Below are 18,172 nucleotides of genomic sequence, written 5' to 3'. Positions count from 1 at the left end.
AGATTAATATTTCCCTGTGATTAATATTTGCATAATATAACTTTCTCTGTCTTTTACTATCAATGTACCAAAATTGTTATATTTGAAGTGAGATTCTTGTAAGCAGCACGTGGTTTAGCCTTGTTTTTTTAAATCTACTGTGTCAATCTACTTCTTTTACCTGGTGTGTTTAGATCATTTGGCTTTTTTTTTTTTAAGATTTTATTTATTTGACAGAGAGAGACACAGCTAGAGAGGGAACACAAGCAGGGGAAGTGGGAGAGGGAGAAGCAGGCTTCACGCTGAGCAGGGAGCCTGATGTGAGGCTCAATGCGAGGACCCTGGGATCATGACCTGAACTGAAGGCGGATGCTTAATGACTGAGCCACCCAGGCACCCCAGATCATTTGGCTTTAATGTAATTTTGATGTTATAGTGTAAGTCTGCCATTTATTTTTTTCTTTTATGTTTGTTCTTTTTGTATTGTATTTTTCTCTTTCCTCTTTCCTGCTTCCCTGTGTGTCATTAGACTATATTTTTAGAAATTTATTTTGAGTTTTATATTTTGTTTTTCAGCGTATTTCTTATTATAGTTTTGTCAGTGGTTGCTCTAGGTATTGAATTATGTATATACATAGTTTATCATAGTCTACTGCTGTTATTTTACCATTTTAAATGAAGTATAGAAAACTTACCTTGTTTTATGTTCCTTTACCCTCATCTATTTATAATATAGTTGTAAGTATCTTCTCTACATACATTAGAACATTTTTAGCTCAACCATCCAACATAAGTAGAAAACTCAAGGGGGAAAGGAAAGCTTATTGTAATTATATTTTTTCTTACTCTATTCTTCCTTCCTTCCAAGGAAGGAAGACTCACCATTTTATTGTTTCCTGTGTAGAGAACTTAATTCAGAATTTTTTTTTGGTGGAGATATGTTGCTTACAAATTCTTAGTTTTCCTTCATCTGATAATTTGTTGATTTCTCATTCTTGAAGCATATTTTTGTGGATACAGGAATTTGTCCTGAGAATTTTTTTTCTTTTTTTACTTTTATCAAGTAGAAAAGTGTGCAACTGCTCTGGCCTTCACAATTTCTGGTGAGAAAGCTTCGGTCATTCTATTTATTTTTCACCTCTAGGTAAGGTATTATTTATCTCCAATTACATAAAGATTTTTTTCCCCTTTATCTTTAGTTTTCAGAGGTTTGACTCTAATGTGTTTTTATGTGCGTTGCTTTGGATTTTTTTTCCTCTTGGATTCACCTAGCTTCTGGAATCTATAGATTTATGTTTCTTGACAAGTTTGGTAAGTTTTCTGCCATTATTTATTTAACTATATTTTTAGCACTAGCTTCTTTTCCCTCTCCTTCTAATATTCATATGACATGGTTCTTAGATTTTTTGGTAATAGTCTCACATATCCCTAAGGCTCTATTCTTTTTTTCTTTTACTCTTTTTTTTTAACTGTTCAGATTGTGTGACTTCTATTGCTTTATCTTCCAGTTTGCTCACTTCTTCTTCTGTTTACTCCATTCTGCTATGACCATCAAGTGTTTTTGTTACTGCATATTTTCAGTTCTAAAATTTTCATTTGATTCTTCTTTATATCTCCTGTTTCTTTTCTGTTCGTCTTCTGAGTATTTCTGTTTCTTTGCTGATAATTTCTATTTTTTCCTTTGTTTCAAGCAGGTTTATAATTGTGTGACAAAACATTTTTATAATGGCTATTTAAAATATTTGTTAAATTACAACATCTCTGTCATCTTGTTTTGGTACTTATTTTTTATTGTTTGAAATCTGATTCTTTATATAACAAAAATATTATATTAAAACCTGGACCTTTTTTTTTTTTGACACTACAAGACTTGGGATCTTATCTGTAATATTAGCTGGTCTCCTGTCTTAGTTTGGGATGCTCCAACAAAATACCATACATCACTTTGCTTGTAAACAACAGAAATTTACTTCTCACAGCCCAAGATGAAGGTGCCAGCATAGTTGGGTGAAGGCCTTCTTCCAGGTCAAAAACTTCTCATTGGGGTATCCTTATGTGGTGGAAGGGGTGAGCTAGCTTTTTGAGACCTCCTTTATAAGGCCAGTAATCCCACTTATGAGGACTCCAATTTAATGATCTAATCACTTCCCAAATGCCTCACCTCACAATATCATCACCTTCGGGATTAGGTTTTCAACATATATATGGGGAGACATAAACATTTAGGCTATAGCATTTCACCCTGGCCCCTCAAAATTCATGTCATCAACTCACAACTCCCAAGTCTCATCTAAATATTATCTAAATCAGATTTCAGCTGTGAACCTGTGAAATCAGGTATGTTACATTCATCCAAAATATAACGGTAAGGCAGACATAAGATAGATATTCCCATTCCAAATAGGTAAAATAGAAAATAAAAGGAAGTAACAGGTCTCAAGCAAGTCTAACACACAAAAGCCCATTGGGATGGAAGTCCTGCCCCCATGGGCTTTGCTAGGTACAGCCCGTGATGTAGCTCTCACAGGTTAGAGTCCCAGACCTGTGGCTCTCCCAGGTCCCATCTCTCTGCCTCTTTGCCCCCAATCCAAGGCTCTGTTGGTCTGGGAACAACGGTGCAGCCCTGCCCCTACAGCTGTGTTGGCATTGCTTCTAGCAAGGACTCTTTGCAGTGGCCTTGCCCTTATAGGGACCATCTGCTTGGACCCTGTGGCCATGGCTCTGGGCTACTCCATTCTTCAAAATTTAGATGGTGGAAACCATGCCTCCATTGCTCTTCTGGACAGGGGTAGGGTCTTCGTGGCTTTGAGTATACTAGCCCATGGCTTTGGGTGAGGATCATCTGGCCTGTTGAAACCCAGGTGGTAGCCCTGAGTTTTGAAATGAAACTGTCAGCTGTAATGATCTCTGAATCGCCATTGGCATCTGTCTTCGCTTGTCTTGAAGGATAGTACCAGTTCACAATTGGATAGCACTGTGGTGCAATTCTACAAAATCAGAAGTCTGGTAACCTACTTCCTTCATTCTTCCCTGTGTCCTTCCCCTTCAATTCAAAATGGCTGCTTAACTGCAGAGGGGGCTGATTAACTCTGTGGTTCACACCCATACTAATGTCCTTATCAAAGGGTTACTTGGCCATACTTTTATTTCTTTTTGAAACATGCTTTCTCATTTTTTTACAATCTGCATAGCCTGAGAATTTTCCAGTTTTTAAGTTCTCCCGCCCTTTTTGTTAACATTTTCATCTTTAAATCATTTCTTTCTTCTTGTACTTCACATTCAACAGAAAACAGGGCACTCCTTCAAAATTTACTCAGCCAAAATCCAATTTCATTGCTCACAAGTTCTTTCACAGAACACTGTGATGTGAACATAAGTTGGGCAAGCTCTTGGCCACTTTATAACAACAATCACCTTTCTTCTAGCTGCCAATAACATGTTCCTCATTTCCATCTGAGACCTCATTCAAATGGCTTTTACTCTCCATATTTCTACCAACATTGTGTTTGGAACCATTTACATATTTGCTAAGATGATTGAAGCTTTATCTGTAGCTCTCCACTTCTCCTGAATTCTCACCAGAATTACTTTTGACAGTTGCTGTTCATGGCAATGTAAACATTTTCTAGTATGCACCTCAAAACTCTTGTAGCTTCTCTCAGTTCCAAAATGGCATCCACATTTTTAGGTATGTGTTATAGTAGTACCTATATATCTTGGTATCAGTTTTCTTTCTTAGTCTCTTTAGGCTGCTAAAACCAAAATACTATAGACTGAGTGCTTATAAACAGTGTAAATTCATTGCTCACAGTAGTGGAGTCTGGAAATCCAAGATGAGGGTACCCGCATGGTCAGGTTCTGAAGACCCTCTTCCAGGTTGCAGACTGCTGACTTCTGGTTCTATCCACACATGGTGGAAGGAGTAAGCTAGTTCTCTGGGGCTTCTTTTATTAAAATATTAATTCTATTCATGAGGGCTTTGTCCTTATGACCTAATTACCTCCAAAAGGCCCCACCTCCCAATACCATAAACTTGAGCAGTAGGTTTTCAACATATGAATTTTGAGGACAGAAATATTGAGATTGTAGTACTTCCTCTTTGACCACTCTGGTGAGGAAGGGATACACTACTTTATTACTGCCATTTGGAGTGGAAGTCCAGTTCCTCACTTGACATCCATTGTTACTCCATTCTGGAGAGTCCTCATTACTGTTGGTAACTGTTTTTGTTTCTGACGCCCCATTAGCCTCACTGATGCCTCCTTTGTTGGAAGGGGTAGAAGCACTTTTTTGATTCCTTCCCATGTGGTATCCAGTGACACCACAGGGTCTGGTTGCCTCACTGCTGGGCTGTGGGGAAAGAGAAAGCTCTTCAGTTCTTTTCTGACACTACTCTAGTGGGGAAGAAGCAAGTTATCTTATTACTCCAAGGTAGCAGTATAAGGCCTGGCTTCTCACATGGACTCCATTGACTGTTGGGAGTTTGAGGCATTCATCACTGCCCTGCCTGGATGAAATCCCTGTTGTTTACTTAGCCTAGAGAGGCAGCACTGGGACTCCTTGTTAACAGTTTTAGGAAGGATTAAGTCTATGCTCCCTGCTCACCCTTTATAAGCTTGCATGGGGTTGGGGCCACAGGCTTTTTTCCGGTGGTATTTGACTTGAGGAGAGTATTAATGTCTGAAAGCTTTTTTTATCTTGCTCAGCTGCCCCTTTTGGCTAGAGACTGCAGGTATTAATTGGAGGTTTTCTCATCTGTACCTGTTGACATTTCTGAGTTGCCAATTTCTTAAATTTCCAAGTATATGAAGAAAAAAAAAGCCTAGAAAACTCACAACTATATCATTCTTCAGATCCTGAGGTCCCTAGTCAGTTTGCCTTCTTATCTCCACATTTAAGAATCCTTTTATGTTTGTTTTATCTATAATGTCCATTGTTTTTTATTGTGCTTAGTGGGAGCAATAGGGAAGACTGTGTCTATTCTATCTTCCTGGAAGTGGTCACAATGTGTGTTGAATACTAAGAACTTTAAGGCAGTTTTCATTGGGTATGCTTTAAGTAAACATTATCAAAATCTCATCATTCAGCAAGTATATATTAAATACCTCCTATGTGTTACACATTGTTCTGTGAACTTAGGGAAAACAGTAAACATAGAGTTGATTATTAAAGCTAGATACCATAAAATGTGCACATATATATTCCTATGCTAGTATTTTTGCTGGCTTTTAATTTGTAGCTCCTACCAAGTAAGTTGATGGGTTCCAGTAATACTTAAGAGATCTGTCTCAACTCTAAAGATGCATTGTATATCTTAATAATGAAGCTAATTTGAAATCAGCTCTCTTAATAAACCTTCCATACGTATATACTTGAAGGTCTCATATTCACTGCAAGTACAATTATATATTATAATAATAGGCATTGGATAGAAGACCTGAAGGAATATGCCAAGTTAGTAAGTGTTGTTGTATTATTGGGAGAGGATTTGGGCTTTGGGGGAAAATTATTTTAGAATGAGTGATAGCTATATTTGAATTTCAACTGTTAACTTTGGGGAAATTAGCTTCTTTGAATTTCAATTCTCTGTCAAAGTTATTTTTAGAACTAAATGCAGTTCTGTCCATCCATCCATCCATCTATCCATGGAAATGGAGAGTTTGTGACAAATACTAGATCTTTCCCTCTCTCTTTAATGATTTTTCAAATGTAAATAAAATTAGTTGAAGATATTAGAAAATACTAAACATCATATTATTATTAAATTCCCCTTGGTAGTACATGAGCTGCCCTATTTCTGCCAACAGTGGAATGAAATCTCAGTAGAAAAAACCCTGCATGTAATGGTAGTTATAAGAAATACAGGAACTCAGACAGGTTTCGGAGATTTAGATAAAGCACTAAATATTTAATAGCAAGTGATTAATCCTTAATATGGTGTAATTGCTTTTGGAAATCAGGAGTAAAGCAATTAAGATGACCAATAAAAAAGAGGTGTAAATTAGACTAGTGTGCTTATTCCAACTATTTTTACCTATATAAATTCCACAAAGGCTTTCGACACATAGTACTGATATGTGTGATTGGCAATACAAATTATAATGGTTCTTTAAAAACCATTAGGAGTCATAAGCTTTACAATGAAATAGAGTTGTGTTACTTATGAAAGGACAAAATTTCCATTATTTGAAAGAAAATATAAATTTTTGCTTGTAGATAAAAATAAGCAAAACTTCAGTATTATGTTAATTTTTATCATAAATGAAAAAGGAGGACTAGTTTAAATTGGGATTTCTGGTTTGAAAAATCTGTCTTGGCCTTCTCATAACACTGACTTAATTTTAGCACATATGAACATATAATCATTACATTAATCTAGTATTTTAAAAAGATTTTACTCATCATTTGTTTATTTAGAGAGCATGACTGGGGGGAGGGATGGGGGGGAGATAGAGATCTCAAGCAGACTCCATGCTTTGTGCAAAGCCCCATGAGGGGCTTCATTTCACACCCCTGAGAAAATGACCTGAGCCAAAATCAAGAGTTGGATGCTCAACTGAGCCACCTAGTTGTCCCTAATCTGTTATTTTTTTGTGATGTCAGGGATTGTATTATAATTTGTTATTGCCATGTACAGTTTTTTTTTTAAAGATTTTATTTATTTATTTATTTGGCAGAGATAGAGACAGCCAGCGAGAGAGGGAACACAAGCAGGGGGAGTGGGAGAGGAAGAAGCAGGCTCTTAGTGGAGGAGCATGATGTGGGGCTCGATCCCATAATGCCGGGATCACACCCTGAGCCGAAGGCAGACACTTAACTGCTGTGCCACCCAGGTGCCCTGTCATGCACAGTTTTTATACTTCAATCATATTTTATATTCATTGCAATTAATTTGAGTTGTCAGTGGTGTGTATTCATTCGAATTTGCGCTTCTTGTTAAAAGTGTCTGGTTGAACTTGGTTTATAATGGTTTGCATTCTTGTCACTGTTGACAAGGAAAAGCAGCTATTTTCATATGAGTAATCTAAAAACAATGTGTCTTTTGCCACAAGTGACCTAGTATTTTCAGTTTATTTGTAAATTATTAGTAAAGAGTAGAAATAACCAAAAGATCATTACTTCTTTCTGGTTATACTTCTTTCCCAAACCGTATATCACTGAATACCATATTTTTACAAGGATTTTATGAAAGTTTTATTCCTCATGGGAATTGCAGACTTTATTTTTTAAAAGATTTATTTTAGGAGAGAGAGAGAGAGAGAGAGAGAGAGAGTGAGTGGAGCTGGAACAACAGAGGGGGAGGGAGAGGGAAAAAGAATTTGAAACAGACTTGGTGCTGAGCATGCAGCCCCACGTAGGCTGGATCCCCCGTGGGGAAATCATGATCTGAGCTGAAACCAAGAGTCTGACCTTTAACCGACTGAGCCAACCAAGTGCCCTGGGAAATGCAAACATTTTAACTGTTCTGAAAAGACTGAATTCACAACTTCTATAAGCCAGGATAATTCAATCAATTTATATTTTTATTTTGTCCCGGAGTTTTTTTTATAGTTCTAAAATTTAGTCACAAGTGATGATGTTGACCCTCAGATAGCCCACAAACCACTAGAAACCTATTTAAGACCTGTCCTCAGTGATGGCTAACCTATACTTCAAGATAATCTGTAAGTACCACAGGAGAGGGGAACAGTGGCATGAAAAATAACTTTAAATTGAGTGGCCTTTGGAAATTTTACAAAGTGGGGTTTTAGGCAAAATTAAGTAAGTATAATTTTGGCAAAGGAAAAGGAAATTTGAGGTACTTTAAGGAGTAATTAAACCAGAATATTTGACATGGTAGAAAATTGCAATGTGTGTTTAGAGCTTTTAAGCAAATTTACTGTGGAAGAAAAGTACAAAGTAGAAAAAGTTGAGGCCCGCTTTGGGATCTATTTCTGTCATTCTGTGGAGTTTGGGCTTAATTCTGATAAGACATTGTGATGTGATTGGGGTGACTCAATTTGGTTACTTTGGAAGAAACTAAGTAAAAGAGAAATTAAAATTGTAGAATCTGAATTTAGGAACTCTTTAAAGTATATCCTATCGCACTCTCTTTCTAAAGTGGTAAAACATCTTAAATAATCCTTACATTTTAAGTATCTTTTTTTTAAAAGATTTTATTTATTTATTTGACAGAGAGACAGCCAGCGAGAGAGGGAACACAAGCAGGGGGAGTGGGAGAGGAAGAAGCAGGCTCCCATTGGAGGAGCCTGATGTGGGGCTCAATCCCAGAACGCCGGGATCACGCCCTGAGCCGAAGGCAGATGCCTAACGACTGAGCCACCCAGGCTCCCCTATATTTTAAGTATCTTAATATACTATTTATAAAGCAACTGTCTCTAGACAATGCCAAATACAACTTCCTATCCTTCCTATTCTTCTAAATCCTTAATTCTAGGTCATTCAACTTTATTTTGACATCTATTCCCTTGACCCTCTCATCTTTGCAAGTCTGTCTTCACCCTCCTGGCTTAAAGTTTCCCCCCTCCAGAACAGAGGTCATACTCCATCATGTTTTGCCATTTCCTGGCTTCTATATTCAAGTCTCCTATTGTGTGTGGCCATCAAACATCAAACCTTAAATCTAGTTATTTCTGGATTTACATTCTGTTGCCAGAATGCCAAGCGTTGGAGAAAACTACACAGCCTTGTATTCTGGTGGTACTACAAATCTTTCGTTTCCAACCTCAGCTAAGCCCTTGATGTACTTGGACTCTCTTGAAGTTGCTGATGGATTGCTACTTCCATCATCCTTGGCAACAGCATCTGAATCTTTGTTGCACCTCTTTAGCCTGCTACTCTGGCTCATCCCCATCCCCTCTTGCTAAGCACACTTGCTTTCTATATTACAGAGAAAACGCAGTCTAAAATCATGAACTCCGTTAACTTTCTCACCTAATAGCTTTCCACAAAGTTATTTAATGTGCATCACTCCCTTTGTTTCTTCCAGGGCAGATTTCCTCCTCTACTTCTCGGATAATTGCTTGATCAATGGCTCCCCTTTTCCAGCTAAATCTGTAGGGATTCTGACCTAGGATTATTCTCTACAAATTATTGCCTATAAAATTTTCCATATTTGTGGCTCCCTCCACTAACTGTGAACAAGCTCTAAGTATCCCAATTTTATAATGGTTTCTTATACCCGTGTTTCCTTACCCCCATTCTTCCCCTTGTTTCTCCTTCCCTTTATTCACAACATATATGAAACATAGTAAATTCTTGCTGTTTTTACTTCTTTNCATGTACAGTTTTTTTTTTAAAGATTTTATTTATTTATTTATTTGGCAGAGATAGAGACAGCCAGCGAGAGAGGGAACACAAGCAGGGGGAGTGGGAGAGGAAGAAGCAGGCTCTTAGTGGAGGAGCATGATGTGGGGCTCGATCCCATAATGCCGGGATCACACCCTGAGCCGAAGGCAGACACTTAACTGCTGTGCCACCCAGGTGCCCTGTCATGCACAGTTTTTATACTTCAATCATATTTTATATTCATTGCAATTAATTTGAGTTGTCAGTGGTGTGTATTCATTCGAATTTGCGCTTCTTGTTAAAAGTGTCTGGTTGAACTTGGTTTATAATGGTTTGCATTCTTGTCACTGTTGACAAGGAAAAGCAGCTATTTTCATATGAGTAATCTAAAAACAATGTGTCTTTTGCCACAAGTGACCTAGTATTTTCAGTTTATTTGTAAATTATTAGTAAAGAGTAGAAATAACCAAAAGATCATTACTTCTTTCTGGTTATACTTCTTTCCCAAACCGTATATCACTGAATACCATATTTTTACAAGGATTTTATGAAAGTTTTATTCCTCATGGGAATTGCAGACTTTATTTTTTAAAAGATTTATTTTAGGAGAGAGAGAGAGAGAGAGAGAGAGAGAGTGAGTGGAGCTGGAACAACAGAGGGGGAGGGAGAGGGAAAAAGAATTTGAAACAGACTTGGTGCTGAGCATGCAGCCCCACGTAGGCTGGATCCCCCGTGGGGAAATCATGATCTGAGCTGAAACCAAGAGTCTGACCTTTAACCGACTGAGCCAACCAAGTGCCCTGGGAAATGCAAACATTTTAACTGTTCTGAAAAGACTGAATTCACAACTTCTATAAGCCAGGATAATTCAATCAATTTATATTTTTATTTTGTCCCGGAGTTTTTTTTATAGTTCTAAAATTTAGTCACAAGTGATGATGTTGACCCTCAGATAGCCCACAAACCACTAGAAACCTATTTAAGACCTGTCCTCAGTGATGGCTAACCTATACTTCAAGATAATCTGTAAGTACCACAGGAGAGGGGAACAGTGGCATGAAAAATAACTTTAAATTGAGTGGCCTTTGGAAATTTTACAAAGTGGGGTTTTAGGCAAAATTAAGTAAGTATAATTTTGGCAAAGGAAAAGGAAATTTGAGGTACTTTAAGGAGTAATTAAACCAGAATATTTGACATGGTAGAAAATTGCAATGTGTGTTTAGAGCTTTTAAGCAAATTTACTGTGGAAGAAAAGTACAAAGTAGAAAAAGTTGAGGCCCGCTTTGGGATCTATTTCTGTCATTCTGTGGAGTTTGGGCTTAATTCTGATAAGACATTGTGATGTGATTGGGGTGACTCAATTTGGTTACTTTGGAAGAAACTAAGTAAAAGAGAAATTAAAATTGTAGAATCTGAATTTAGGAACTCTTTAAAGTATATCCTATCGCACTCTCTTTCTAAAGTGGTAAAACATCTTAAATAATCCTTACATTTTAAGTATCTTTTTTTTAAAAGATTTTATTTATTTATTTGACAGAGAGACAGCCAGCGAGAGAGGGAACACAAGCAGGGGGAGTGGGAGAGGAAGAAGCAGGCTCCCATTGGAGGAGCCTGATGTGGGGCTCAATCCCAGAACGCCGGGATCACGCCCTGAGCCGAAGGCAGATGCCTAACGACTGAGCCACCCAGGCTCCCCTATATTTTAAGTATCTTAATATACTATTTATAAAGCAACTGTCTCTAGACAATGCCAAATACAACTTCCTATCCTTCCTATTCTTCTAAATCCTTAATTCTAGGTCATTCAACTTTATTTTGACATCTATTCCCTTGACCCTCTCATCTTTGCAAGTCTGTCTTCACCCTCCTGGCTTAAAGTTTCCCCCCTCCAGAACAGAGGTCATACTCCATCATGTTTTGCCATTTCCTGGCTTCTATATTCAAGTCTCCTATTGTGTGTGGCCATCAAACATCAAACCTTAAATCTAGTTATTTCTGGATTTACATTCTGTTGCCAGAATGCCAAGCGTTGGAGAAAACTACACAGCCTTGTATTCTGGTGGTACTACAAATCTTCCTTTTCCAACCTCAGCTAAGCCCTTGATGTACTTGGACTCTCTTGAAGTTGCTGATGGATTGCTACTTCCATCATCCTTGGCAACAGCATCTGAATCTTTGTTGCACCTCTTTAGCCTGCTACTCTGGCTCATCCCCATCCCCTCTTGCTAAGCACACTTGCTTTCTATATTACAGAGAAAACCCAGTCTAAAATCATGAACTCCGTTAACTTTCTCACCTAATAGCTTTCCACAAAGTTATTTAATGTGCATCACTCCCTTTGTTTCTTCCAGGGCAGATTTCCTCCTCTACTTCTCGGATAATTGCTTGATCAATGGCTCCCCTTTTCCAGCTAAATCTGTAGGGATTCTGACCTAGGATTATTCTCTACAAATTATTGCCTATAAAATTTTCCATATTTGTGGCTCCCTCCACTAACTGTGAACAAGCTCTAAGTATCCCAATTTTATAATGGTTTCTTATACCCGTGTTTCCTTACCCCCATTCTTCCCCTTGTTTCTCCTTCCCTTTATTCACAACATATATGAAACATAGTAAATTCTTGCTGTTTTTACTTCTTTCCTTCTCACTAACTTCTTTAATCCACTAAAACCAGGCTTCTGCCTCCAAGACAAATTACCTTTGCCTGTGTCACCAGTGATTATTTAATAATGGGTTCTTTTCTGTTCTCATTCTACTTAACTTGTCTGATTTACACATGACAATGAAAGCCTTCTTAAATCTTCCTTTTGTGTTTCTCTTCAGACTTGTCTATCACCATGACTTCTAAGTCATAGGGTTTATGTCCCAGTGTTGTAAAGATCTGCTGCCTAATATGATAGCTACTAGCCTAAGATGGCTATTTAAATTTAAATTTTAATTAATTATAATTTAAAAATCTTTCATCAAATACAATAGCCACATTTTCAGTGCTCAATAGCTTCATATGGCTAGTGGCTACCATAGTGGGCAAAGCGGTTATTGGCAAATTCCTGCTGTCTCTTTTCAACATCTGAATATTTTCCTTCATCAGCACTGCTTCCCAGGCCTGGAGACATTTGACCACCACTCCCTCCTTCATTTCCCAACTGTACTCATACTTAATTTGTTCTCACAGCACTTATAATAATTTATTTAATTAAAGCCACGTTTCTTTCTCCTAATACTTCCTGTTTCACAAGTGCTGTGTTATGTCTATTTGCCTGTGTGAACTAAAAGTTCTCTTTAACATTACTGGTTGTATCCATCTTTCTGTCCCTGAAAGAACAAATTCATGGCCTGGTACCAGATTTCAGGTTCAGTGGCCAGAGTTACTTTTGCGACATCTCATCAGCATAGATGAAAAACAAGGCCCATGTACAGTTTTAATTTCTTATTACAGGTTGGACTTTCCCCCACTCAGATCTTTCTGTTTTCACCTCTTTTTCGTTTAATTTCTGTTTCTATGAATTTGACTATTTTAGATAGCTCATATTAGTGGAATTATGCAATATGGTCTTTTTGGGACTGGTTTATTTCACTTTGTAGCACGTGATAGGATTTCTTTTTACTTTGGGGCTAATTAATACTCCACTGTGAGTGTATATACCACATTTTGTTTATTCATCCATCAGTGGACATCCTACTTTGTGGTTGTTGTCAGTAGTGCTGCTATGATCATGGTGTGCAAATATTTCATTGAGACCCTGATTTCAGTTTTTTGATTAACCCTCAGAGTGGGATTGCTGTATCATATGACAGTTTTATTTTTAATTTTGGGGGAACCTCTACACTGATTTCTTTAAAGGTGTACTATTTTACAATTACACCAATGCACCAATAGTATGCAAGGGTTCCAATTTCTACATGTCTTTGCTAATACTTGTTATTTTCTGTTTCTTTGATAGTAGTCATCCTGATGAGTTTGGTTTTGGTTTTAATTTCTCTGATGATTACTAATGTTGAGCAACTTTTTATATGGTTGTTGGCCACTCGTATATCATCTTTGGAGAAATGACTAGTCAAGCCATTTGCCCATTTTTATGTGGGTTATTTGATATTTTTGTCATTGAGTTGTAGGAGTTCTTTGTGTGTTCTGGATATTATTAACCCTTTATCAATATATTATTTGCACATTTTTAAGATGTCTTTTCCCTGTCTTGGCTATGTCCTTTGATACACGAAAGTTTTTGAGTTAGATTTTGCTTTTATTGCCTGTGTCCTTAGCCACCTTTTTATTCTGAAAACGTACTGTGGGAAATTTTATCTACCATCAAAATGCTGTCTTAGGCTAGAAATCTTGAATGATATTTGTTTTCTTTGTAGAGAGTACTGTTACTCACTTGCTTAAAAAAATAATAATAACAATAACTGGAAGCTACAAGATGAACTTCACATTTCTTCCTTCCTTCCTTCCTTCCTTCCTTCCTTCCTTCCTTCCTTCCCTTCCTTCTCTTTCTTCTCTTCCTTTCCTCCATGTGCAACGTGGGGCTTGAACTCAGGACCCTGATGTCAAGAGTTGCTGCTCTGACTAAAGCAGCCAGGTGCCCCAAACTTCACATTTCTTCACTAAGGTATATAACTTGTTAATTTGGACTCTTCATGATTTTTTTTTAACCTCATTACATATAAGTTTCCGTCCCTACTCCCAGTGCACAGCCACACTAGGCTCTTCCTGTTTCCAGGATATGTCTTGTATATTCTTGTGAGCTCCCTTGTATATTCTTTCTTTGGAAAACTCTGTTTGGCAAACTCCTACTCATTATGTGAAAACTTTACTGCTTTGTCCTAGCTGCTTCTGTCCTTGATCTGTCACTATTGTGTGCAGATTAATTTTATCTCAATTCCCTTGTAGGAATATAATTATAATGCATACAGCGTGCTTAAGTACAGTGCATGCCACAAAGTGGTCAATGCATGTTAGCTGCTCCTTTACCCCTAATAGTTATTTTAATAAAACTGGTAGTGATAGTATGATAATAGTACCAGCTATATCCATATTGCTATTACATATTTATTAATAAGTTAGATTTTGAAAATATTAAGTCAAAACATGTATAAACTGAAAGTTCTTTATAAAGTTACTGACTGCATCCATCTTTCTCTCTTTGAGGTAACAAATTCATGGCCTGGTACCAGATTTTAGATTCTATCATGTGGCCAGAGTCACCCCTGAGACATTTCTTCACCATGGATAAAAAACAAGGCCAATGTGAAATTTTAATTTCTAATTTATAGGTTGGACTTCCCCACTCAGATCCTTCTGTTTTTACCTCCCCTTCTTTGTTCTTACCTTTTCACCATGAAATGTCCTGCACTCTCCTTTCCCTTCTTTTAAATAATTAATTTTATAGGTATACTTAAATGTTATATAAATGTGTTACATCTCCATGAAGTGTATTTGGCATGGGTGCTTCCCTTCAGTGTTGCCAAGATGTCCTGTGTTTTTTACGTGCAGTTTTTAATTTCGTACTGGACCTCAAACTTCTTTAGACTATAATACTTCGTTTGTCTTAGATACTGTTAAGCCTAACACAGTGCTGGGTCTTAGCAGGTTGCTAATACATATTTGTTCAGTGAATGGGAATTCACAAGTTTCTCTTTGCCACCTCTATTAATAAGGTGGGCTAGACTTCCTTCCTGATCAGTAGGGAAAGCTGAGTGGCCTGCTATTTAGTCTTCTGGCTAGGTCCATTCCTCATCATTGGAACTCTGAAGTAAAATAGAGAACATTTCCCTAAAGCCTGGAAAAAAATTGGGCTAAGCTATCCTTTACATGCCTTCTATCCCTTGTGTTCCACTGCCGTGCCCCCTCATTCTTCAAAGGGTGGGAGTACCCCGTGAGAAAAGCCATGTCCAGTCTATCGAATTTCAGTCGTTCAACTCCTGTTGCCCATGTTTATGCTTACAATATGAAAATACAAGTATAAAAATATGTGTAAAATTGAACTCTGTGTATGTGAAAATCCAATCTTCATTATGCATTTTAATATTGTTTCTGTATGCAACAGTTCATACATGCCATTATCATTGCTAAGAAAATATGGAACTTCTGCAGATTACTTCCAAATGGAAGACAGTATAGTAACAGATCACTAACTTCCTCAAATGTGTTTAAATGTTTCAGTAAACAGAGTGTTTTGAGCAAAAAATGCATTTTGAGATTTGATACAATATTATATTACCCAATTTGACATAAAAAATTATGCCATTTAGATGACTTTCACTATGCCTCAGGAACTGTATTCACTTAGCACCACACACTGCTTGGAAACATTCAAACTGCATCTATGAATTAATTTGAAAGTAAGAAAATATAGACAATGAGAGCAGTATTTTGAAATTGTTCTTGAAATTATAAAGAGTTATTGGAATTGGTTTATATATGTTGAAACGTGCAGAATTTAAGAAAACTTCTCAGGATATATTAACTGTATCTTTTATAGTTTTTAAGCACTAACTTCTTTTGATATTTGTACATGCATTTTAATTAAATTTATTATTTATTAGTGATTTAAACCAGTTCATCTAGGTCTTCCTCTTTCATAAAAATTTAACTCATTTTTACTTACTATGATTTATATAATATAGTACTTTAAAAAATTAGACTGATGAAGCCATTGATTAATAGAGTAAAAATTCCACATGCAAATTTTGGTTTTTAACTCTATTTTTTAAATGTAAAATCTGTTATACAGCGGGCTAGTTATTGAATTTTACCCATAATGGGGGAAGGAACTGTTTTCATGGATTTTGTTTTAATAGTTAAGGAGCAGGCTATAACTCTATATTTCTTCTTGCCTACCTACCTTTCCTTCTACTTCTCTTTTTTTCCTTTCTTTATTCATTCATCATTAACTCTTTCAAATTTTATTAAGTTTTTATTAAGTACCAAGCCCTCTGTGGCAAACTAAATATTCCCTAGGAAATTTTACACATTTAGATCCTTCATGGGTCAGGACAAAAAATAAAATAAAACAAAACAGCCCACATAATTACAAAAATTGGAATTGTAGTATAGGTTACAAGAGAAACAAGGGGCTGAAAGGAATAGTGGACCTCTATTTCAGATAAAGTGATCAGAAAGGTCCTCTCAGTGGGTGGTATTTAAACTGAACTCTTAAAGATGATAGAGAAATTTCTCCGGAGTGGAATAAAGATTATTCTAGACATTGCCTTGAAGTTAGAACTAGGTTGGAGTAGTTGATGAAAAGAAAGATGACCATAGCAGTTGGTTTGGGGTTGACAGGACAGTAGGAAAGGCACAGTTGGGAAACTAGGCCATGCGGCTTCCCAGGACTTACAGGACAGAATTGTGATTTTGGCTTCAATGTAATCAGTACCACCAAAGCATTCTAGAAGAAGAGTAAGTAACATGTTCTGAATTTCATTTTTAGAATATCAGTTTTGTTGCTGCAGGGGCTATGATTTAAGGAAGATTACAATTTAAGTGAAGAGACAGATTAGGAAGAGGATGCTGATGACAGCCTGGATCAAAGGACTCAGCATGGGGGTGTGCAGAATTTATTGGGGATAGAATGAACAGGACTTGCTGGTAATTTAATATGAGGGAATGAGGAGAGAGAAAGGAGGAAATAAAAAGGGTCCCTGCTGGAGCAACAGAGTAGGTGGTAGTGTTGGTGCTACAAAGAGCATCAAATGCAGCCTGGCATACGGTGGGTACTCAATAGATGTTGTTTCATGACTGAATGGTGGATTGGATCAATGAATACATGATAAAAGCTGGTGAATATGGAAGGAACTTATGACTTCATTTATTGCTGTAAAGTTTGGACATGGCAGGTGGTTGTCGATATGTGATTTTGGAACTCCAGTTTTTAATTTTTGAATCATTCTTCATTCAGTGATCTCCTTTCCACAAATATTAAACACTTTTCATGAACGAGGAATTCTGTTAGTTGAAAGAGAATTGAGAGAGAAGGAGTAGCCCTGCCCTTAAAAAGTCTACGGTTTCCCAAAGACACAGATAAATAAATATATTACTATAATGTAATGCTAACATGCTAAGTAAACACCAAGGTAGAAAGAGTCCCCTGGACTGGAAAAGTCAGATAAGGATCCTTAAGGGAAATAATGACTGAGATTATGATGAAAGCAAAAGTTAGAGTTATCTAGTTAGTGAAGGAGACAAAAGAGAAAGGAATTTTTTTAGGAGCAATGGAAAAAGAGGGACTCTTACTGATGGTGGGCATGTTTACTCTGTTAATTGGGAGCAGGGAGAAGGTGTGGATGGAGGGGAGGTATGGAATGACTGAAGCTTGGGAAGTAAACAGAGTCCTCTGCTGTTTCCTTCTTTCTTTTAAATAAATAAATAAATAAATAGATCAATTAATTAATTAAATATATATATAATTTGTTATGTTTTGTTATGTTAGTCACCATACAGTATTTCATTAGTTTTTGATGTAGTGTTCCATGATTCATTATTTGCATGTAACACCCAGTTCTCCATGCAATATGTGCCCTCCTTAATACCCATCACTGGGCTAACCCATCCCCTCATCCCCCTCCCCTCTGAAACCCTCAGTTTGTTTCCTAGAGTCCATAGCCTCTTAGGGTTCATCTCCCCCTCTGATTTCCCCACCTTCAGTTTTTCCTTCCTTCTCCTAATGTCCTCCATGCTATTCCTATGTTCCACATATGAGTGAGACCACATAATAATTGTCTTTCTCTGCTTGACTTATTTCACTTAGCATAATCCCTCCAGTTCTATCCATGTTGATGCAAACGGTGGGTATTTATCCTTTCTGATGGCTGAGTAGTATTCCATTGTATATTGAGGCGCCTGGGTGGCTCAGTGGTTAAGCGTCTGCCTTCGGCCCAGGGTGTGAACTCTGGGTCCTGCTTC

At 37.2% G+C, this 18,172-nt stretch overlaps 1 protein-coding gene across 1 annotated transcript in view; it reads left to right on the top strand.

Moving 5' to 3' along the window:
* The window catches only part of CSMD3 (CUB and Sushi multiple domains 3), a 1,149,842-nt gene that overhangs the window by 331,069 nt on the left and 800,601 nt on the right, over positions 1–18,172 (top strand). Inside the window, 1 exon segment of the mRNA XM_034668518.1 lies at positions 2,636–2,810. Coding sequence (XP_034524409.1) covers positions 2,636–2,810 — 175 coding nt within the window.

This window comes from Ailuropoda melanoleuca, chromosome 9, assembly GCF_002007445.2.
Source record: "Ailuropoda melanoleuca isolate Jingjing chromosome 9, ASM200744v2, whole genome shotgun sequence".
NCBI lineage: Eukaryota > Metazoa > Chordata > Mammalia > Carnivora > Ursidae > Ailuropoda > Ailuropoda melanoleuca.
This window is presented reverse-complemented; position numbering and strand designations above follow the sequence as displayed.